The sequence below is a fragment of the Globicephala melas genome, chromosome 17 (genome assembly GCF_963455315.2).
Source record: "Globicephala melas chromosome 17, mGloMel1.2, whole genome shotgun sequence".
Classification (NCBI taxonomy): domain Eukaryota; kingdom Metazoa; phylum Chordata; class Mammalia; order Artiodactyla; family Delphinidae; genus Globicephala; species Globicephala melas.
This window is the reverse complement of record NC_083330.1, coordinates 17,483,321-17,507,910: the sequence shown is the minus strand read 5'-3', so window position 1 is coordinate 17,507,910 and position 24,590 is coordinate 17,483,321. Positions and strand designations below refer to the sequence as shown.

At 36.3% G+C, this 24,590-nt stretch overlaps 1 protein-coding gene across 13 annotated transcripts in view; it reads left to right on the top strand.

Annotated features, from left to right (window-relative positions):
* STAU2 (staufen double-stranded RNA binding protein 2) overlaps nt 1–24,590 on the top strand; it is a 302,828-nt gene that overhangs the window by 122,565 nt on the left and 155,673 nt on the right. For all 13 annotated transcript variants that reach the window (XM_060286973.2, XM_060286971.2, XM_030859558.2 and 10 more), the window contains 2 exons: nt 6,995–7,126; nt 21,397–21,457. In XM_060286973.2, the coding sequence (XP_060142956.1) occupies nt 6,995–7,126; nt 21,397–21,457 (193 nt within the window). The remainder of the gene's footprint in view (nt 1–6,994; nt 7,127–21,396; nt 21,458–24,590) is intronic.

The window sequence follows — 24,590 nt, the reverse complement described above, 5'->3', positions numbered from 1 at the left end:
CAGTGTGGTTCCAGTATTTTCACTTTGTTAAACATGTGCACCGGTTTTCTTTTTACATTCTTGGCTTTAAAGAATTATAGAAAATATTCTTTGAACTCCAAAACTTGAGGGGGAAAAAAAAATCCCCTACATTTTAGACCTGTGTCAGGAATAACAAGCTGGCTTTGACTTTATTAAACAATTCCTTTCCTGTGGAGTATATTGAGTACCCCTTTTGAAAGAGGAATTTAGAATATCTTAGGCGAGCTTCCATTTTATGGGTATTCATAAACATTCTAGTCAAACAGGAACATTTGGCTGTACTTCTAAATGTTTTCACACTGAATTCATATTGTTTTTTCCTTCTTCTGAAAGCCCCAGTGGATTCATTACAGTATTGCAGCAACTTCATCAAAGTAAAGGCTTTTGTATAAACTACTTAAACAATGTTATCATTCGTTATAATTGAATGTGGAAGTAAACTCTCTAAAGATAATGCGCTCATATTTATCTATCACCAGAAAATCCCCACAAACAAATGTGTGTTATAAAATGGATGTAGTTACTTGTATTGATTGCTAGGTAAAGGAAAATCTCTGATGACATTATTTGGGTATTTAGGTCCAGAGAAAATTTCTTAAAGTTTTTTTTTTTTTTTTGGGGGGGGAGGCATATTTTAATTTTTCAAGAGAAAATAACGATAACTAAATTGTATATCAGCACGTTCTGTTATTATGTGTCGTATGATGTTAATTTTTCTACCTGTGATTAAGATCTCCAGATTTTAAAAAATATATGTAAAGGAAATTTCATTTGTGACTCAGTGAAAGATAATTAAGTTTTTGGTAAATGCTATTTTAGAATTTTTTCGTTGGTTTTTTGAGGACTTGATTAATTAAAAATAAATTTTTTTTAAATAGTATCTTGGGTTTTTTTTTTTTTTTTTTTTTTGTGCTGTGTGGCACGTGGGATCTTAGTTCCCTGACCAGGGATCAAACCCGTGACCCCTGCAATGGAAGCGTGGAGTCTTAACCACTGGAATGCCAGGAAGTCCAGATGACTTGATTAATTTAAATGATTTGTTTAAAGACAAAAAATCTGTCTGTCTTAAATTTATTGCGTAGCAAAATAATTGAGCTTCTTTGCAGAAAAATTAGCATTTTAATGTAAAAGTCTTACAATAGTTATAAAATTTGTGAGCTTTGTAGGAAGATGACTTTTGGAAATTTACTTACATACTTACTTGACTTTTATAATGCAGTGATTTCTTTTTTTTGAGTGACCACTGTGAGTGCTGGCAGGGAATCAAAGTCCTTTAGCACAGTGGTCTTTTTCAATAGTAACAAATAACTCTGGGGTAACCAACTACTCACAAGCTATTGAACCATGCAACTGTAAAAACTTGTGTCAGACAAGGGGTGGGTGAATGGGAAAAATGAATCTGGAAGCACCTGTTCTGGAAATAAGTCTTGAGGTGTCAGAGTAGGTCAGACGGAAAGCCAGCAGACATAGATTTAAGGTGAATGCTGTGATGGGAACCCCATGGCCCGAGAGCAGGAACCTGGAGCCAGAGGGCCTCAGGCCTGGACAGGTAAATGAGACTTAGGGATGAAGCAGCAGAAGATTTGAATGAGAATGACAAGACCTATATAGCTTGTGAAAACAGATGAAACATCTTTCGCTGCTCAGTTATCTTTTGCTGCCATTTACTTTGGCAAGTCTTGTGACCCTCAGAGCAGTAGAGGAAGCTTCTGACGTAGCTGGCCTAATCTTTTAGCTAGCATGCATTCCAGCAACAACACAGGGTCTGGTGAAGCTGGGGAACAAACCAAGCACTGGAAAAAACAACAGGTAGCAGAGGCTGGCTCTTGCCAGGGACTCAAGGACACACAAGGCCTTGATACATCGGGTCAGGTGCAGGCCAACAGATGTGGGAGGTGTGTGTGTTCACCCAGCTCCAAGGATATGCCGTGAACAGCACTAGATCAGTGCTTCTGAGTGGGGTCCATAGACTACTTGCTGATTTGTCATAATGTGGTGGTTTCTGGTTTCAGGAGAAGAAGCAATGAAATGTTTCAAAAACATTGCACAGATCTGAACTATAAGATTTGTGATAGTTGTTACAGAGATTCTATAATGAGTACATTTTCAGTGTCTCATATACTGCAAGAAGTATGTCATTTAGTTCATCTTGAGTTATACTCTGTTTAGAAAGTGCAGTTCTTTGTCATATAATTTGGACATTATTTATAATTAAGTTTTTTTTTAAGCCCTGTGTTGCATATCCCTAATTCCTTAAAAGGAGCTGGTTCACTGAAGCTTAAAAGTAGTGATGGAAATAGTAATACAAATAAAAATCTCCATAATTGTGTAAGAATAAATGGCAAACAGTACACATGTGTGGATACCAGATGGAAATCTATATGTTCTGACACAAGTGAAATAACAAATGTTATGATTACACACAAAAGCCAAAAAAGAAAAATATGTGTAGAATTATCATACATTGTATCTGAAAACTAGTTTTAGTTGTATCACATAGCCATTCATTGATAGTACCCAGTATAGGTGTCGTTGTGAAATTTTATTAAAGTGACATGAAGCTATTGAAGTTTTCTAATTTTTTTTAAACGAATTGCAGTGACATTTGATAAAACAATTCAAAATTTCAGATATAGATTGCCTGTTCAGCTTTCTTGCTCATTTTTCAGCTGTTTTTTTTTAAAAAAATTGATTTAGAGGAATCTATTATATATTCTGGAAATGTGAACCTTTTGCAGTTATATGGCATTTCAAATATCTTCTCTTGTGCTGTGACTTGACTCTTCCTTTTTTAATGATACTTTTTGAGGAATAGAAGTAATTCATTTTAAGGCAGTCAAGTTTATCTCTCTTTTCCCTGATGTTAATTTTATAGTAAGTCTAGACATCCCGAAGAATAATGCCCCCACCTTGTTCTTCCTCAAAAGGATCTTGGCTGTTCTTTGCACCTTGCATTTCCATGTAAATTTTGGAATATTTTGTCAAATATTGTGAAAATATGTGTGGGATTTTGATGGAAATTTATTGAATTTATAGGTCAGTTTGAAAAAATTGATATTATAATATTGAGTCTTCAATGCATGAGAATGGCATACCTCTTTTAGGTTTATCTTAATATTTCTCAATAATGTGTATTGTTTTATGTGTAAAGATTTTAAACATCACAGATATTTGATTTTTGTTTAATAGAAATTGTATCTTTTAATATTTTTCATTTTCTACTTAATCGTTGATGGACTATACAAGGGCAGTTGGCTTTTGTATACTGTCTTTTATACAAGAACTTGTACTTTCATAAATTCTTATAGTTTACCCATACATTTTCTTGGATTTCCTCTGTAAATATTATTTCTGCAAGTAATGACAGTTTGTTCTTACACTTCTAATTCTTAAACCTTTTATTTCACTTGCCTTATTGCTATGTCCAGGGTTTGCAGTAAAATGTTAAATACTAGTAAAAATGGAGGGCATTTTTGTCTTGTTTCTAATTTCAGAACTTCAACATTAAGTATAATGTTTGCTGAGGTTTGAGTTCTCTTCCTTCCCTAGTTGCTAAGAATTTTTATCATGAATGAATGTTGAGTTTTAGCAAATGCTTTTGCTTCATTTATTAGGGTGATCATATGATTTGTCTCCTCAACTGATTAATATAGCAGATTCCATTGATTTTGTTTGAGTTTCGAATGTTAGACTTATCTTGCATTTTTGGAATAAACCTAACTTAGTCACAATTTTTCTTCTTTTTAATATTGCTTTGTTCAATGTACTATTATATGGTTTAAACTAGCATTTATGTTCATGAGTGAAACTGGTCTGTAAAATTTTTTTCTTATACTTGTTGGATTTTGGAACCAAAGTGATGCCTCACTGAATAATTGGGGACTTGATTCCTCTTTTTTTATTCTTGGATGAATTTTTGTAAGATTAGCATTATTCTTCCTTAAATGTTGAGTGGAACTTGCTGGAGAAGCTCTCAGAAGTTTTCTTTGTGGAAAAGTTTTTAATTGTGGTTTTAATTTCTTTAGTAGTTATAGATCTATATAGCTAAGAGTTTATTCTCTGCCAGTTTTGGTAATTTGTATTGTCTAGGAATTTTTCCATTTTATGTAAATAGTCAAAAAATGTTAGCTGAAATATTCAGTATCCTTTATTATTTTGTAATGCTACAGAAGCTATAGTAATCTCCCATTTTCATTCTTATTTGTGTCTTATTTTTTCGTGATCAGTATTACCTTTGGTTTATCATTTTATTAGTCTTTTCAGGGAACCAACTTTAAGCTTTTTGAACTTCTCTGTTGTACTTTGTTTTATATTTCCTTAATTTCTGCTCTTGTCTCTATTTTTCTATTTTCTTTGGGTTTATTTTGCTGTTAATCACTTCTTGAGATGGATGGTTAGCTTATTACTTTTCTGCCTTTCTCTAAGCTTTTTTTTTTTGCGGTACGCGGGCCTCTCACTGTTGTGGCCCCTCCCGTTGCGGAGCACAGGCTCCAGACGCGCAGGCTCAGTGGCCATGGTTCACGGGCCCAGCCGCTCCGCGGCATGTGGGATCTTCCCAGACCGGGGCACGAACCCGTGTCCCCTGCATCGGCAGGTGGACTCTCAACCACTGCGCCACCAGGGAAGCCCTCTCTAAGCTTTTATGGCTTATTTATTTTCTTCTAGACACTCTTTTAGCTACATCCTTCAAGTTTTGATATATTGTATTTCCATTATTATTAAAATATTTTCTAATTTCCGGTGAGATTTCTTCTTTGCCCATAGATTATTTAGATTGTTTAATTTCCAAAATTGTGATTATCTTCTTGTCTGCTTCTCTCACTTACTGAGAACAACATATAAAAACAAATTCCACTCTCATTGTGTATTTTCTATTTCTCCTTGTAATTCTTTCCTTTTTTGTTTTCTAATTTACTTTTTATATTTGTATTATCTCAGTACATGCAAGTCTAAAAAATCATTACCCAACTCAGGAAATGTACACGTGGATATAAAATGACTGATGTATATTTAAATATGTTGATGTACATATATACATGTGTACATCAAGTGTTCACAAAAGGTAACTGTGGAATAGTTCTAATGATAAAAAGCTACCATTTATTGAGCAGTTATACTCACATACTGTAACATACACTGTAGTTTACATACATTTTTGTGTTTAATTTTCAAAGCAACACTATTAGGTCATTGTATTATCCCTCTTTTACTGATGAAAAAACTGAGGCTTAGAGATAGTAAATAATTTGAATCAGTTCATGCAGCTAGGAAGTAGTAGAGTTGGATTTCAACTAAATCTGACTTGGAAGTCTTTGTTCTTAACCACAGTATTGTACTAACCTTTATATATTAATTGTCTTCAGGAACTATTTAATGTAAACCTTTGTAAACGATATCATTTTTAAAATTTATTTTTTGGATTAAAGACTTTTATTGACATATAGTTATTGTACAATATTATGTAAGTTACGGGTGTACAATACAATAATTCACAATTTTAGTTATTATAGAGTATTGGCTATATTCCCTGTGTTGTACAGTATGTCCTTGTAGCTTATTTTATACATAGTAGCTTGTACATCTTAATCTCCTACCCCTATATTGCCTCTCCCCTCCTCCCTCTCCCCCCTAGTTTGTTTTCTGTAAGTCTGTTTCTTTTTTTGTTATATTTACTAGTTGTATTTTTTAGATTCCACATATATGTGACATCATACAGTATTTGTATTTCTCTGTCTGGCTTATTTCACTTAGCATAATACCCTCCAAGTCCATCTAAGTTGTTTCAAATGGCAGAATTTCATTCTTTTTATGGCTGAGTAGTATTCCATTGTGTGTATATACCACATCTTCTTTATCCATTCATCTGTTGATGGACCCTTAGGTTGCTTCCATATCTTGGCAGTTGTAAACAATGCTACTATGAACATTGGGGTACATGTATCTTTTTGAATTAGTGTTTTTGTTTTTTTCGGATATATACTCAGGAGTGAAATTGCTGGGACATATGGTAGTTCTTTTTTTTTTTTTAAATAATTTTTATTGGAGTATAGTTGATTTACAATGTTGTGTTAGTTTTAGGGTACAGCAAAGTGAATCAGTTATACATATACATATATTCGTTCTTTTTTAGGTTCTTTTCCCATATAGGTCATTACAGAGTTTTGAGTAGAGTTCCCTGTGCTATACAGTAGGTCCTTATTAGTTATCTATTTTTTGTATAGTAGTGTGTATATCTCAATCCTAGTCTCCCAATTTATCCCTCTCCCCCATTCTGTTTTTAGTTTTTTTGAGAAACCTCCACACTGTTTTCTACAGCGGCTGCACCAATTTACATTCCCACCAACAGTGCAGGAGGGTTCCCTTTTTTCCACATCCTCGCCAACATTAGTTATTTGTGTTCTTTTTGATGATAGCCATTCTGACGGGTGTGAGGTGATAGCTCATTGTGGTTTTGATTTGCATTTCCCCCATGATTAGCGATATTGAGCATCTTTTCATTTGCCTCTTGGCCATCTCCACGTCCTCTTTGGAGAAATGTCTATTCAGGTCCTCTGCCCATTTTATATTATTTTAAGTGGCAGCAGCATGAATTTCAGCCTTTTCAGTTTATTAAGAATACTAAATGTAGTCGTAATCAACTCTCTACAATGTGAATTTTATTTTTATGCTTATATCAATTATACAAGTTTATTGTTTAAAAATCAAATAATATAGAAATATGTAAGGAACTAAAAATCTTCTAAGATTCTGTCATCCTGAGATAACCCCCACTGACATTTTGAGGACCATGTTTCCATACTTTTCTCCATGTATATATTCATATATATTTTACATAAAAGGGATCTTAATTGCCAATTTTATTATCGACTGAACTTTATATTTTTGAATGCTAGAGAGCAGAACACATTGCTTTATGGTGTTAAGGTTTGTTACCAAAGCAGCTATCATTAATTTCTTACTTTAATCTTACCAGGTCAAGGTAGGCAATGAAGTTGCTACTGGAACAGGACCTAATAAAAAGATAGCCAAAAAAAATGCTGCAGAAGCAATGCTGTTACAGCTTGGTTATAAAGCATCCACTAGTCTTCAAGATCAACTTGACAAGGTGAGAGTTAAATTTACATGGACAAGTTCTATCCTGTCAGGGTACAAAAGTGATGAGCAAATTCTGTCCCAGTGTTCCTTGACTCTAAGTACTGTCTTAACTGGTGTTAAAGTAGATGTCAAGTTTTAACTTTTCTAAGGTGGTACTCTATCTTCATTTCTTTAAAGATAGATTCTCCAGGTATAAAATAACAGCTGTTTAGGGTTCAAGATAAAATATTATAATCTTACAATTAGAAAATACTAAAAGTTCATTGTATCATTATACATATCTTATATAATACCAATGTAATAATTTTTAGCTTACTGACTGATGATTTTTGCCTTATGTACACAGTTTTAATTCGTGCTTTTTTAAGAATAGAGGTTGTTAGCCTTTATTTCTGGAATACAGCTGAAAACACTAGAAATAAAGATCCTGATTACACCTTTAGGGCAGGAGCTATATAGGACAGACACTCTATAAACTAATTTTTCTGTTTACTTTAAATTAAGGGTAAACTCAGAGGGTGTTTATTTTCTGCCAAGACTTGTGTTCGTGGTCCCCTATTTCTTCTGCAGCAGGTAATGACATCATTAACACCTACCTCTGTTGTAAGAGAAGCTGAGAACCTTGAATTCAGGACTTGGCAGATAACTAGGCAGGAACTGGCTTCATTTCACTTTGTATTAAATTATCATTTTATCTATACATATGTATAAATTATTTTTATTAAATATTTTATTTGTATGAACATTCACAAAACAGGCATAATAATTATTTCTATCATAAACAATATGCTTTTTTCCATGCCATTTTCTCACATAAGGATTCTGTTTCAGGGATATTTTCAGTTTCTGTAGGAACACCTTTCTGAAGGCTAGAGTAGAAATGATATCATCTGTTAAAAAATATTTAGATATGCTTTTCTTTTTAAGGTACTGTGAATATCTAGGAAGTTATTTTGAGTGATTAAAAATTATTTGTCTGTGTGATATCACTGGAGATTTCAATTCTGTTTTTATAACCTGGCTAATGAATGCTTTTTCTTCTTTTAAAAGTATTTGTAACATGAAACCTAACGTGTTCAAGTTTCTATAGTTCCTATATTGTGTATATGTTGTTTTAACACATTTATATTGACTTAAAATTGATAGGTGATTTATAAAAATATGTCAAAATAAATCTCATAGACATTTATTTGTAAGTTACGTGAAAATAAAATAGAACAAAAAACTGGCATTAATTTCATTAATTTGAAAAACGTTTTTTGCTTACCCACTGTGTTATTAGTTAGGGTTCTCCAGAGGAACAGAGCCCAACAGAGAGAGAGAGAGAGAGAGAGAGAGTGTGTGTGTGTGTGTGTGTGTGTGTATGTGTGTGCGTGTGCGTGTGTGTATCACACAGAGATTTTTTTAAGGAATTGGCCCATGCAATTTTGGAGGCTTGGCTAGTCCAAAATTTGTTGGGGAGGCTGGCAGGCTGGAGACTCAGGAAAGAGCTGCAGAGTCCAGAGGCGATTGGCTAGAGAGCTGCCTCTGGCTCCAGGGAAGGTCAGCCTTTTTCTAGGCAGGACTTCAACTGTCGAGGCCCACCCACATTATAGAGAGCCATGTGCTTTACTCAAAGTTCAGTGATTTAAATGTAAATCTCTTCCAAAAACACCCTCACAGAAACACCCAGAATAACATTTGACCAAATGTCTGAGAACTGTAGCCCAGACAAGTTGACACATAAAATTAACCACCACCCCCACTAAATGCCAAACACTTAAAATTGAAGATAACGGGATGACTGGAATTTTGTCCCTGCACGCAAGAACTGACCAGTAAGTGTTAGGGGTGAGGAGCTTTAATCATATGACAAAAATTATAGTATAATTAAAATTCTAGATATGTGAAGATGAATCTGGAAAGTCAGGAATAGCCGAGACCACTGTTTTTATGTGAAGTAAAAGCTTTTGAATTATTAATTTGAGATTTGAACTTGAAAGTGACATGATCTGGTTTGCTTTCTTCAAAAGACAGTCCTGTAAGTAATGTAGTGAATGGATTTGGGCAGGACAGGACTGAAGGCAGGGAGGCCCGTGCTAGCAGAATTGTTCAGGTGAAAGATGCTGAGAATCTGAACTAAGGCAGTGGTGGTAGAGAGGAGAGGGGAAAGACACCAGCAGTCCTTCTGAGGTGTACATGATGAGATCTCAGTAGCAGATAATGTGCGTGGGGGTACAGGAAGAAGGAGGAGGAAAGAATACCTGCAAAAGGGGCAGTAGAGAATGATTTTAAAAAGGTGGCAGTCGTGTGCTGCAGAGATCGAATAAGAGAAGGAGTGAATATGATGACTTGTCAATAAGAAGATCTTTGGAGAATGTAGCAAAAGCAATTAAAAAAAAACCCCTGTAAAAGCAGTTTTTAAAAAGTTGGCTTTTAAAAAAAAATAAGCAAGATATGTACATGATTTTAAAAGAATTTAAATAGCACAAAAGAGTAAACAGTGAAAAAAAAAATGTTAGTCTCACTTCACCCTGAGACCCTCAGTCTCTTGGTCTCTCTTCCTAAAAAGTTATCTCCCACAGTGAGTTAATATTTGTACATTGTGTAGAATGGTGTCTGAAATATAATGAATCTTATGTAAGGATTTGATAAATAAAGATGAAATAAATATCCTTACAGAGATACTCTATGTGTATGCACTAACATACCCCCTTTAAAAATATTCAGATTTATCGAGTTGTGGTTCAGTAAATTTCGACGTGTGTGTGTGTGTGTGTGTGTGTGTGTGTGTACATGCACTGACCACCATCACAATTAAGATTTATAACATTTCTGTTACCCCAAACAATTCCTTAATGCCCATTTATAGTAAGTGTCTTCCCCTTTCCTTAGCCCCTGCCAAGCACTGGACTGATTTCTGTCTCTATAATTTTGCCTTTTCCAAAATGTTGTATAAATTGAATCGTACATTATGTAGCCTTTAGTGTCTGGCTTCTTTTTTTTTTTTAAATAAATTTATTTAGTTTATTTATTTTTGGCTGCATTGGGTCTTCATTGCTGTGTGCAGGCTTTCTCTGGTTGTGGCGAGCCCCTTGCTACTCTTTGTTTTGGTGCACGCACTTCTCATTGTGGTGTCTTCTCTTGTTGCGGAGCACGGGCTCTAGGCGTGAGGGCTTTAGTAGTTGTGGTGCGCGGGCTCAGTAGTTGTGGCTCGTGGGCTCTAGAGCGCAGGCTCAGTAGTTGTGGCCCACAGGCTTAGTTGCTCTGTGGCATGTGGGATCTTCCTGGACCAAGGATCGAACCCGTGTCCCCTGCAATGGCAGGCAATTCTTAACCACTGCGCCACCAGGGAAGTCCTGTGTCTGGCTTCTTATTGCTGAGATTCCTGCACGTTGTTGCATTTATCATTCATTTGTTCTGTTTTATTGTTTGTCACTATTTTATTCTTCACCAACATTTAGGTTGTTTGTAGTTTGAGGCTATTATAAATAAAGTGGTTACAAACATTCATGTAAAAATCTTTATCGTACATATTCTCTAGTATATCCTATAGGTACACAGTTAAATAATAAGTACCGTGTCACTTTACAAGAAACTGAAGATGTTTTCCAGAGAGGCTGTACCATTTTACATTTCCACAAGCAATGTTTGAGATTTCCAATTACTCCACATCTTTTCCCGCTCTTGTTATTGTCATTTAGCTTTGATCATGCTAGTAGGTGTATAACATTATCTCTTTGGATTTTAATTGCATTTTCCCTAATTAATAATGCTGAGTAGATTATCATGTGTTTATTTACCATTCATATCTCTTCCATGAAGTATTTGTTCAAAATTTTTGTCTTTTAAAAAACTTGATGTTTTGCTTCCTTATTATTGGGTTGTAAAAGTTCTTTATATATTTTGTGTGCCAGTCCTCTATCAGATGGACTCCCCTCTCCTCCCTTCCTGCCTTCTCTCCTTTTTTTATGTACGTTCAGGCACCACATTTGTTTAAAAGATGAGTGCTTTCTCCATTGAATTCCTTAGCACCTGTGTTGAAAATCAATTGACCACATATGTATGGGTCTGTTTCTAGAGTCTCTATTCTGTTCCATTAATCTGTATGTCTGTTCTTTAGCTATTACAACTGTATATAGAGTGTAGCTTTTTTGCTACGGTTTCAAATCAGATAACGAACTCCATCTTTGTTCTGCTTTTTAAAAATCTTTTTGGCAAATCTAGAGTCTTTGCATTTTCATAATTAACTGTAGAGTCAATTTCTACCAAAAAATATCCAGTTGGGAGTTTTCTTTGGGGTTGTGTTGACTATATAGATCAGTTTTGCATAAATTGATATCTTAAGAATATTGAGTCTTCCAGTGCATGAACAAGATCTAGCTCCCTGTTTATTTAGGTTTTTGGAAATAGATCCCAGCAGTGTTTTGTACTTTTTCATAGAAATATCTTGTACATTTTTAAAGTTTATCCCTAAGCGTTTCATGTTTGTGGATGCTATTGTTAATGGTATTGGTTTTTAATTTCCAATTCTTCTTTTCTAGCATATAGAAATACAGTTGTCTTTTATATATTGACCTTGTATCCTGTGACCTTGCTAAACTGACTTACCAGTTAGATTAGCTTACTTTGTAGATTTTTTTGTGATTTTTCTGCATCGATGATGTGTCGTCTGTGAATAAAGACAGTTTTTTTCCCTTTCTAATCTGTATGCTTTTTATTTATTTGTCTTGCTTTATTGCCCTGAGTAGAACATCCAGAACAGTGTTGAATAGAAGCGATTGATTGTTGAATAGGAAAGCAGATATCTTTACCTTGTTTCTGATCCTATGAGGAAATCATTGTCTTTCACCATTATATACTGTGATGCTTGTAGGCTTTTTTTTTTTTTTGTGGTACACGGGCTTCTCACTGTTGTGGCCTCTTCCGTTGCGGAGCACAGGCTCCAGACGCGCAGGCTCAGTGGCCATGGCTCACGGGCCTAGCCGCTCCGCGGCATGTGAGATCTTCCCAGACTGGGGCACGAACCCGTGTCCCCTGCATCGGCAGGCGGACTCTCAACCACTGCGCCACCAGGGAAGCCCCTGTAGGCTTTTTATATATGCTCTATATCAGGCTGATAGTTCCTGGTATTCTTGCATTGTTGGGAAGTTTTTTTCCCCCTTAATTATCAGTGAATGTTGAACTTTGCCAAATGCTTTCTGTGCATCTGTTGGGATACGCATATGACTTTTCTGTTTAGTTTGTGGATATGGTGAATTTTTTTATTGATGGATTTTAAAAAATTTATGTGATACAGTTTTCCCCCACTATCTGGAAGTATAGCATTCCTGTGAAACATTTTGTAAGCCAGAATGGCCTAAAATGAAGAAGTGTTTACCTTAGGACACATCTTGGTAACGGATGCACAACATAAATCCAGATAAAGCACAGATCTTCAGACGCAGTTCAAAGCTATGGCGGCTGGATGCTGAGATGCTGAATGTAGTTGCCACTCTTGGTGTGCACTGCCGCAGTGATGGTTACCTGCAAAATAAACGCTGAATGGTATTTTTGGTTTTTCATAGAAGTGAAAACCCTCTTTGGATTTCTTTTGGTCAGCAATAACAGGTACTAGTGCAGGTCTTTCATAAAAGCAAATGGCATAAAGTAAACTTTGAAAAGGTGGGGGATAGCTATATATACATACATAACAAAGATTACCGTTTTAACCATTTTTAGGTGTACATTTCAGTGGCATTAAGTACAGTTACAGTGTTGTGCAACTATCACCACTGTCCACTGCCAGAAAGTTTTCATCATCCCAAGTAGAAATACTGGTTTTAATATCACTGTCAGGGTAGTGCTGGCCTCCTATAGTGAGTTTGGAAGTATTTCCTCCTCTTTCATAGTCTCAAAGAGTTTGGTATTCTTTCTTCCTTAATTGTTGGGTAGAATTTACCAGTGGAGCCATCTGGGTTTAGAATTTTTTCTGTAGGAAGGTTTTAAGTATAAATTGAGTTTAAAAAATAGATATAAGACTACTCAGATTATCTACTTCTGCTTGAGTGAGCTTTGGCAGTTCGAATCTTTCAAGGAATTTGTCCATTTCGTCTAAGTTGAGTTTAATGATATAAAATTGTTCATAACACTGCCTTATCATTCTTTTAATGGCTACAGCATCTGTAGTGACATTTTCTGTCTCATTTCTGATACTGATAATTTGTTCTCTTTTTTTCTCCTGATCAATCTGGCTAGGGGTTTATCAATTATTTTTATCCTTTTCAAACAACCAGGTTATGGTTTCATTTGTTTTTCTCTATTTTTTTATTTTCAATTTTATTGATTTCTGCTCTTCATTTTATCCTTCCTTCACTTGCTTTGGATTTAATTTTCCGTTCTTTTTTAGTTTTGTAAGCTAGAAGCTTAGATTGTGGATCTGAGAACTTTCTTCTTTTCTAATATAAGAATTTAATGATATGTATTTCTCTTTAAGCACTGGTTTAGCTCTGTCCCACAGATTTTGACTAGTTGAGTTTTTATTTTTATTCATTTCAAAATTTGTTCTAATTTCCCTTTGATTTCTTCTTTCAAGTCCTGTGCCTCTTCTGATTTTCTGTTTACTTCTTCTATCAAGTGTTAATGTCTCCAGCTAGAAATTTGGATTTATGTACTTTCAGCTTTATCAGTTTTGTTTTATGTACTTTGAAGCTATGTTGTTACATACATATACCTTTAGGATTGTTATGCTTTTATGATGACTTGGCCACTTTATTATTATGTGATTTTTTTCTCTCCCTGGTAATATTCCTTGTTCTGAGTTCTTCTTTGTCTGATGTTAATATAGTCACTCCAGTTTTATTTTGATTAGTGTTTGTGTGGGATATTTCCCCCCCATCATTTTACTTTTAGCCTATCTGCGTCTTTATGTTTAAATTGGTTTCTTTTAGAAAGCATATAATAGGGTCTTGCTTTTTATTTATTTATTTATTTTTATTTTTATTTTTTTTCTTTTTGCGGTACGCGGGCCTCTCACTGCCATGGCCTCTCCCGTTGCGGAGCACAGGCTCCGGACGCGCAGGCTCAGCGGCCATGGCTCACGGGCCCAGCTGCTCCGCAGCATGTGGGATCTTCCCGGACCGGTGCACGAACCCGTATCCCCTGCATCGGCAGGCGGACTCTCAACCACTGCGCCACCAGGGAAGTCCCAAGGGTCTTGCTTTTTAAAATATAATTTGACAATCTCTGCCTTTTAGTTGGGGGTGATCAGACCATTTGTACTTATTATAGCTGTTGATGTGGTTGGATTTAAATCTACCATCTTATTAGTTGTTTCTGTTTTTTCCATTTACTCTTTGTTCACTTTTTTCTCTTTCACCTTCGATGTGGTCATACATTTTACTTCTCTCTATATAGTATAAAACCCACAGTTGTTACTAATTTTGCTTTATATAGTCAATCTTTTTATGTGGTTAAAATCAGGAAAAGTATCTTACATTTAGTTTCATTTTTTACCATTTTCAGAATTCTTCATTCATTTGTGTAGATCTAAATTTCTTTATGGTATTATACTCTTGCTTGTAGAACTTCCTTTAATACTACTTGTATTAGCAGGTCTGCTGGCAGTGATTTCTGTCAGTTTTTGTTTGATGAGAAATTTGTTATTTCGTCTTCATTTTAAAAGTTATTTTTGTCTGGGTATGGCATTCTGGGTTTTTGTGTTTCTTTCAGCACTTTAAAAGATCTTGTTCCACTGTCTTCTGACTTGCATAGTTTTTTATGTGACGTCTGTTGTAATTCTTATCTGCCTTTTTTTCCCCCTCTTGGTGTGCTTTTTTTCCCCTCTAAAGGCCTTCAAAATTTTCCTTTTTCATTAGTTCTCAGCAGTTTAACTCTGATGTGTCTAAATTTGATTCTTTCCTTTCTTCCTCCTTCTCTTCTTCCCTCTTCTCCCTCCTTCCTCTTTCGTCTCTCCCTTTTGCCTCCTTTTCTTCCTCTTCCTCCTTCCGTTCTCCTTTTTGTATTTTTCCTGCTTAGTGGTCTCTGAACACATTGGATCTGGGATTTGTTGTCATTCAGTTATTTTGTCAAATACTCAGGTATCATCTTTTAAAATATTTCTTCTTCCTTGTCTTCTCTCTCCTTGGGAGTTTCCAGTTACACATTTGTTAGCCCATTGGTGTTGTCTTAATAGATCCAGAATCTTCTGTTCCTTTTTATTTTTCACTCCTTGTTTTTTTTCCTGTTTCTCAGTTTGAGGAATTTCTATTGATTTATCTACAATATTACTGATTATTCTCCAGCTATGTTCATCTATTAATAATGACATCAATATTAATTTTCTTCTGTGATATTTATCTCCCTAGGATTTCCATCTGCTTTTGTTCTACTATAATTTCTGTTTTTCTCCTGAAATTCTCCAAATGTTCATGCATGTTGTTTGCCTTTTACATTAGATCTTTTAAGCTATTAATCATAGGTATTGTAAAATTTATTTCCTAGAGTTCTAGCATCTGGGTCATCTCTGGGTCCTGTTTTGTTGACTTCTCCCTCTTTTGACAAAGGGTTATTTCTTTTTGCAGTTTTGGATGTCTCATAATGTTTGAATGAATGTTGGACATTGTGTATTGAGAAACATTAGAGGCTGAGTTAAATAGCATTTATGTTGAGAAATAGGCAAATCTCTTCTTCTGTCAGACTGTTACTATGGAAGGTGGCATCAATCTAGTCAGTAGTTGGGCTTGTTTTGGGTTTTGTTGTTGCCACAGTCTGTTAACTTCAAGTTCGTTTGGCAGTGGTTTGCTGTTATCTGTGTTTTGTTTGGGGTAAGGTTTGGGGAGGGTTTTTCCTCAATGTTTCTGCTCCATCCTCAGGTTGCAGCAGTCCTTTCTTTGCTCTGTGATGAGGTGAGGGGTATCTCTATGCTTTGTAGTCAACTGCTTCTACTAATTATTTGATAATAGGATTGTGTTGGGTAAGGGAGCATAATTCTTTTTTTTTTTAACATCTTTATTGGAGTATAAGTGCTTTACAATGGTGTGTTGGTTTCTGCTTTATAACAAAGTGAATCAGCTCTACATGTACATATATCCCCATATCTCTTCCCTCTTGCATCTCCCTCCCTCCCACCGTCCCTTATCCCACCCCTCTAGGTGGTCACAAAGCACCGAGCTGATCTCCCTGTGCTACGCGGCTGCTTCCCAATATCTATCAGTTTTACATTTGGTAGTGTATATATGTCCATGCCACTCTCACTTTGTCCCAGCTTACCCTTCCCCCTCCCCGTGTCGTCAAGTCCATTCTCTAGTAGGTCTGCATCTTTATTCCTGTCCTGCCCCTAGGTTCTTCGTGACCTTTTTTTTCTTTCAGATTCCATATATATGTGTTAGCATACAGTATATTTCTGACTTACTTCACTCTGTATGACAGACTCTAGGTCCATCCACCTCACTACAAATAACTCAATTTCGTTTCTTTTTATGACTGAGTAATATTCCATTGTATATATGTGCCACATCTTCTTTATCCATTCATCTGTCGACGGACACTTAGGTTGCTTCCAAACCCTCAGAGTGGGAGAGAATATTTGCCAATGAAGCAACTGACAAAGGATTAATCTCCAAAATTTACAAGCAGCTCATGCAGCTCAATATCAAAAAAACAAACAACCCAATCCAAAAATGGGCAGAAGACCTAATTAGACATTTCTCCAAGGAAGATATACAGATTGCCAACAAACACATGAAAGGATGCTCAACATCGTTAATCATTAGAGAAATGCAAATCAAAACTACAATGAGATAGCACCTCACACCGGTCAGAATGGCCATCATCAAAAAATCTACAAACAAAAAATGCTGGAGGGGGTGTGGAGAAAAGGGAACCCTCTTGCACTGTTGGTGAGAATGTAAATTGATACAGCCACTATGGAGAACAGTATGGAGGTTCCTTAAAAAACTAAAAATAGAACTACCTTCCGACCCAGCAGTCCCACTAGTGGGCATATACCCTGAGAAAACCATAATTCAAAAAGAGTCATGTACCACAATGTTCATTGCAGCTCTATTTACAATAGCCAGGGAGCATAGTTCTTGATTTTCTTGTCCAACCTCATTCTCAGACAGACTCTATGGGCCTGGGGCTCAGAGGTGGGTTTTTCCTACTACTTCTACCTCCTTCCCCATGGTAGCCAAACTTTACTTTGGATCTGTAGGTTGTGTTGGGTGCAGTAGAGTTTTCCAGCCCCTTTCCCAGCATTTTCAGACATCTGCTTTATATTGGCGCAGGGTCTTTCTCTCAAGAGGGTTTTCTACCCTCCCTTTTTTTTTTTCTGGGAGTAGATAGCTTTTGCTTCTACTCTTTACCCGGAAGCAATGAGTCTTTGCCTGAGCTTTCGGGTTAATAAAATTTCCTACCTCTACCCCAGAGGCAGATAGGATTTGTTTCTCTCCTTTCTTAGTGGCTTGAGCTTTTGTCTTTGTATGAGAGAAGACTAGAGGAGTGTGCAAAGTTCTTTGCTTTTCTCTCTGTGACAGACATTCACCTGCTTCATACCTGTACCACCAAGTGAGGCTCTCTCCGGTTTCCTGATGTACCTCCAGTTGTCCTGAGTTCCCAGAGGAAGCCCGTGGAAAAGCACTTCTCTCTGGAGTTCCTAGTTTTTCTAAACTGTTGTGCTAACCCACATGCAGTCTTTCAGAATTTACTAGCGTTTCATCTGCCGCCTTCTTACCAGCATTTTTGGTATTCATCTCTTCCTTCCTTGCTCTGCCAATGTTGAAATATTTTGTGAGCCCAGCCTCTCCTCAGAGGGGTTTGTCACTCTCTAGAATTCATGTCATTTGTTTGCTTTACAATCTCAGATCTCTGATGGGTTCAAGGAAAGTTAGGACTTTTTACATTGTCTGGCTCTTTCTCATTGTTACATTTCTACATTCTAAGGAAGAGTGGAACACTCTCTCTACCTTTAAAAAAATATACTGATCTTGTAACTTGATTTTTTTTTTCACTTACATGTCGTGGTTTCACTTATAACTTGGAATTTGTTCTACATCAAGACATAACTGGCATGTGCTTTATTCTTTTTAATATTTGTTTATTATATATTGGTCAGAGTAATATACGTAGTACTCATATATGTATAAGAAGTCGAGATTTATTCAAGATTAATGGTATAAAGACTCAAGTTTTATAATAAAAAACCATGCTATCCTGCACTGCAACTGACCATTTCTGTTTCCCTTTTTCCAAAGGCAACCACTCACTACCGTTTTAGTTGTTACTGTTATTTTCTACCGTCAGTAGCTTATACTGAGATTTCTTGGTGTTTTTTTTGTTTGTTTGTTTTTCTTCTTAGGTTATTATCTGAGTTCCTGCTATGGAAAATGAAGATTTAGTTCTCTTATTCATACTCCACATGTATACTTTTCTATGTCTGTCTAATTTAACCCCAAACTCTCTGCCAAGTAAACACGTCATGTACTTTTTTAGTTTCTTGGTTTTTCTTTCTTGGAGCTCTTTATCCTCCTCTTCTACTTTGGACTGTTTGTTTGATGGATCTGCTAAAGACCCACTATTTTGGTTCTTTTCTTCACCATTTCACTGAAAATTGCTTTTGCCTCTCTCCCTTGTTGAGTTGCCTGTTTTCTGGACAGTTTCCCTTTTTCTTCAGTTATTTCCTTGTGTTGATGGAGTACATGCTCTAGTAGCTTCCTGATAGAGGATACATGGGGAGTAAATTTTTTTGAGATCTTATAGGTCTGATACATCTTTATGTTTCCCACACAGTTGATAGTTTTTCTGAGACATAATTCTAAATTAGAAATACTTTTTTCACAGAGTTTTGAAGGCATTGCACCAATGTTTTCTACCTCTCAGCATTCCTGTTGAAACTCTAAAGCCTTCTGATTCTTCAGCCTGTTACGAAACCTTTATGTTTCGTCTCCCTCTTGATGCTTTTCTAACTTCTTTTCTCAGGAGTTTGGAAAATTCATGGGTGATTGACTTGATTTGTATATTCTTTTATAAATTGTGTTAGGTGTTTGGGTTTCAGTCCAGAAATTCATATACTTTAAAAGTGGGAGACTTCTTATATTTTTTTCTTTGATAATTTCTTTCCTTCCATTTTTGCTAATGTTTCTTTCTAGGTTACCTGTTAGTCTAATGGATGATCTTCTGATTCTTTCTTTATTTTCTCTCTCTCTCTCTTTTTCTTTATGTTCTGTTTTCTAGGAGATTTCTTCACTTTTGTCTTCCAGTCGTTCTTTGAATTATTTTGCTTCAGCTATCGTATTTTTTATTTCCCAGAGCTCTTTCTCATTCTCGGAATATTCCTCTTTATAACCTCCTGTTCTTGTTTAATGCGTGTAATATTTCTCTCTTTCTTTCTCTCTGAGAACGTTTTTTTTAATCTTTTTTTTTTTTTTTTTGAAGTTTTCCTCTGTTCCCTGTGTTGTCCTCACCGTCCTTGTGGGTCGTAGGCTGGGGGTTGTCTTCTGAGGCCCAGTGAGGAAGGGAGCTGGGGAACCTTATCTTCCAGAATGTAAGGATGTAGCGTTGGACTCCATCTCCTTATTTGCAGTGTGGCGTATAGATCCATCCCATCTCAGCTGTACCTGGTGTGCAGAGCCTCTCTGTTTTAGGCCTTTCTGAAGAGGAAACCTTTTAGGAAATCTGTCTCCTTGGGGTCCGAGAGGTGACCTGGAAGTCTCATAGCATTTTGAAAGAGCTCCAAACAATCTTTCTGTTTTCAGGCTCTTCCAGGATTCATCTTTAGAAGTACCAGGTGTGCTTCTGATTCCCGAGGCTTTCTGGGCTCCTGGAGCACAAACTGATTTACTCTTTGTGAGCTCTTTGCTGGCTTCTTGCTCTGCAGGTGAGGTTTCAGCCAGCTCACATCTGCTAAGTTAGTTGCAGCTAATCTGCTTTCCAGGTTACCAACTTTGACTTACCTCTTCTGCTGTTGCTTCCTTTCATATTCTGGGGAGGGTAGGGGCAGAGGGCAAGAGAGAGAGTTTATGGCTTATTGGATTATCAATTTAGAGTTGTTTGGGGAGAGAGAAGAGATTACTCTTTGTGGTCACTGTGTCATGTTTAAGCAGAAACCTTACAAAAGCAGTTTCATGAGAGTGTTGGGGTAGAAATCAGAGAGCAGCAGGCTTGGGAGTCAGTTGAAGGTGAAAAATTAGGCGTAGGGAATGAAATCTAATACTTAAGTAACTTTGGTTATTAGTAGAAGGAGAGAAAGGGAGAAATGAAGTGCTAAATGTATTATTACCAACTTCGACTGAGCACTCAGGTGCCTGAGGATCTGTATTCTTCTAACCAGCCAGCTCTTTCTTTCCCTGAAGTGACTTATTCCTTGCAGTGTACACTTTCCTCAGATTTATAACCCCCTCCGTCAGCGCTCCTCTCATTCTGTGGTCCTGTTTTGTGCTTCACAGAGAACTTGTGAGTGGGAGTCTCCTCAGGCCTTCCCGTCCACGTGTATCTGCATTTACACACGTTTTCTCCTCCGTCCTTTCACAGTTGTACACTATTTGCTGGAAACGTAGTTTGTGTTTATATATGGATTTAATTTATCCCTTTGATCTTTGACATCTGATAACATAAATACTGCTTATAATAGGAAATAGGCCTTTTCCCCTCCTGGAGTACTTAATAACACCAGCTCCACAAAAAGAGAATGTAACCAGTTAAAGTCACTTATAATGTGATTAAAATACTTACTACTTCAAAATATCTGAGCTCAGAATGTATTTTACACTAGACATTGACCAAATCATCTGGGAAAAGCCAGGATATTCCAGATTTCACTTAAAGTTAGGGTTTAGTTTTCAGGGTTTTTGCCCGTGTCATTAGCAATATTCAGTGACCCTTGTCAGGACTTTTCAGTACAGACATAGTAATATTTCTATTGTTAATTTGACTTCAGAAGTGATAAAGAAGCCCTTTTAGTCACTTTAGCACTTGTGATGATTATTGTCTACTGTTTGAAAAAGAATTATCTACTTCTTCACCACCTTGGTAGAGCCCATGTTGTATAAATATAATACATATACTAAATATGGGGCTTTATTGATGACTTAAATTATAAATTTAAATAAACAGATAAAAGCAGGAGACATAAGAAACAGATTCGAATGTAGAAAAGGGATAGATGGTACCGTTCATGTTGGTTATTCTTGTGTCCATGGTTCTGGGGTCAGAGGTGGAGAGAACGAGCAGAATAACCTTCGCCCTTGCTTAATTGATTAGTCAACTTTTTTCTTTTTGAATTTGAGTCTCTTTCCCCGGACTTAAACAATTGGTTTAATTTTTCAGACAGGGGAAAACAAAGGATGGAGTGGTCCAAAGGCTGGGTTTCCTGAACCAACAAATAACAGTAAGTTTCTATTTTTATATTAACTACACTTGGTGTTCATCAGTGGTTCAGTGACTTGTCCCTCATTGGGTATTTACTGGGTCTGTTTGGACCTGAGATGAGACGTTAAGTGTTATGGGGGATGCACGGAAGTTGTGGTGTTTGCTTTCCTGGAACTGACAGAAGACACAGGTACTCATATCTTTAACATGGTTCAGTCATTGCAGACGGAGTACTATTTTATCCATAAAGCAGTGATGTTCTTTTTTTATAAGTTGTTTTTGTTGTGACATTATTACAATAGAAAAGAATCAAGAAAGAAAAACAATTATCTATCAGCCCATTATAACCCAACATCAACTCTTTTCACAGTTCTACTTTTTAGGTACACACACACACACACACACACACACACACTTTTACATAATTATAATATAGATGAAAGTTTGTACTGGGTTTCATTTAACATTGTAATACCCACATTTTTCAGGTTGTGCTGAGTCATTAGAATTTTTGATATTTTATTAAAGTCACTGATTGAAATGTCAGAAATGTAAGAATAAAATTGCTTACAATTTTATTCCAAATATAGTATATCAGACATTTAAAAATCCACTTCAGGTTATTTCTTTTTTCAGAGGTACATGATCAAGCTGTTATGCATTGGAAGCGTAGATATTTTGCTTGATTTCCTCCCCACCTTTCCCAAAAAGCATCTGTTGTCACTGAAGTGACTATTTTACTGTTAATCAGTAAAACAGCACAGCCAGCCAGTGAAGACCTCATCGAAGTGAAGGCCTGAGTGAAGTCAGATCTCTCTCATTTCTAACCCTAGTTCTCTTCTTCATAACCTTCAGAAGCTGAATTAGCTTAAATATGTAAATCGTCATAATGAAGAGTATTCTTTCATGTTAGCAGCTCATCTCTTGATGTATAATGAAATTTGTAGCAAACTCTTATCAAAGCATGCTTATGAGAATTGAATTCTTGGATCACCAAAACTAGCCTCTTGGAAAGACTATTTCAGTGAGGTAATAGTATTCATGAGTTACTTTCTGGGAATAATTTAAATAATGTAATATGACTCTGGGCCTTTTGTCTCTGTATGTAAGGATGATGAATGTGATAGGCTTAGCACATTGCCCAAAGAAAAAATGGAATCAGTTCAGGATTCTCAGAGAGTTTGTTTTTAATTCCTTTGATGTTTGAATATATACGATTATAATTACTTGGTCAAGGAATGTAAGAAACATTCAGTTGATCTCAGTTTTATGTAAAGTACTTAGCACAGTATCTCTTTCTTAGTAAGCACATAATGAATGTTAATTTCCTTCCCTGCCTTCTCTCGTTTTTTTAATAAAAATTCTATAATTCTGTGTAAGCTTGCCAAAAATTCCATTCTTATACTTTTTATCTGTCAGAGTTTTTGCATGTACATGTGAACCAAAGAATATGTATGGTTTATATTTGAATAGTTGCTTTTGGCATTAGATATTTTTTCAAAGAACATAAACATATGTATTTGAATATGGAAGTCAGATAGTTGTTAACTTGATAGTTTTAACATGAAAGCACATTGTAGCTAGCCTGCAAACTCCCATCATTAAACAGTGATATTTTGACCCTCATCTTTATGTCTGTTGATTTTTTTCATAATTTGCTAAGGGATTTGGAACTCCTTTGCAAGTAGGGGAAGAAATATCACAGAGAGGCCAGTGAGTTTCAGTGATGAGAAATGTATAAGAATGCATAAAAGATTTGCTTTAAACGTAATGTTAGAAGTGATAAAGCGATTTGAAGCCCCCTCAAAATTTAAGCAAACTGTTAACACTCTAGGACTTCCTCTGGTCTACAGTAGAGTAGCTCAAACTGAGAATTTGAAAGAAGAATGATCACCCCTTCCCAGTGTGAGGAGGTGAGAAAGCTGATACAAGGTTCTTCTGTGAGTGGCCTGCAGGTTACCACAGACAATGAGGGCAGCCCAGCTCTGAAATTTAACTGTTTCTCTTCCCCAGAGCTAGTTCTCTCTAGTGGAGCCCCCAGGTCCTCTGGAGCCAGCTCGTAGCTACTTAAATACAATGTTAGGAAAAAGTTGGTTGCTATGATGACTCCATTACCTAAAAAATAATTTGAATTCATATATTATGATAATGTTTAGGTTAAATTCTCTTCTACTTAATCAATTCTTAAGTTTGAAATTCTGCCCTAGGTGGTTCCTGTCCTGTGGACAATACCTGTGTTAGTGTTTTGCAGGCAGGGGATAGAGCAGGGGTCTCAGTATGGCACATGTGGGAAGACAGGAATTTGAGAGACTGCCAGAGCTGCCTGCCTCACTGCCATATTGTCTGACCTTGAGCAACTCAGTTTACATCTTATTTTTCAATGTGCTCTGTTAAGAGTTACACATAATCAATTTATAGTATTGAGTATCTTTAATTTTCTAGCATTTATAAAATGATTAATCATTCTTGAATAACATGAAAAGGTAACATTACTTTGTAGAAAACAGAATGTCATCATAAAGTGACTCTTCATTTTTTTTTTTGATTAAACTTTACGTTACTTCACAAGTTGTAGTTAAAAAGAACAAATTTTTAGCCAACAATTATTTGGATAAATATTATGAAATTAACTTGGAACCACAGTGTACAAAAATTAAAAGAAGAGGACTTCCCTGGTGGCACAGTGGATAAGAATCCGCCTGCCAGTGCAGGGGACATGGGTTCGATCCCTGCTCTGGGAAGATCCCACATGCCACGGAGCAACTAAGCCCGTGTGCCACAACTACTGAGCCTGCGCACTAGAGCCCACGAGCTACAACTGCTGAGACCGCATGCCACAACTGCTGAGTCCATGTGCTGCAACTACTGAAGCCCACGTGCCTAGAGCCCGTGCTCTGCAACAAGAGAAGACACCGCGATGCGTAGCCCATGCACTGCAACGAAGAGTAGCCCCCGCTCACCACAACTAGAGAAAGCCCGCATGCAGCAATGAAGACCCAACGCAGCCGAAAATAAAAAAAATTTAAATCTTCAAAAAAAAATTAAAAGAAGAGAATACAGAATTGGAAAGGGGGAAGAAGGCAATTTTAACCTGGCACAGCTAGCACCTAACTGTAAGTAGACAAAAAATGTTAATGTACATGTGCATTTAA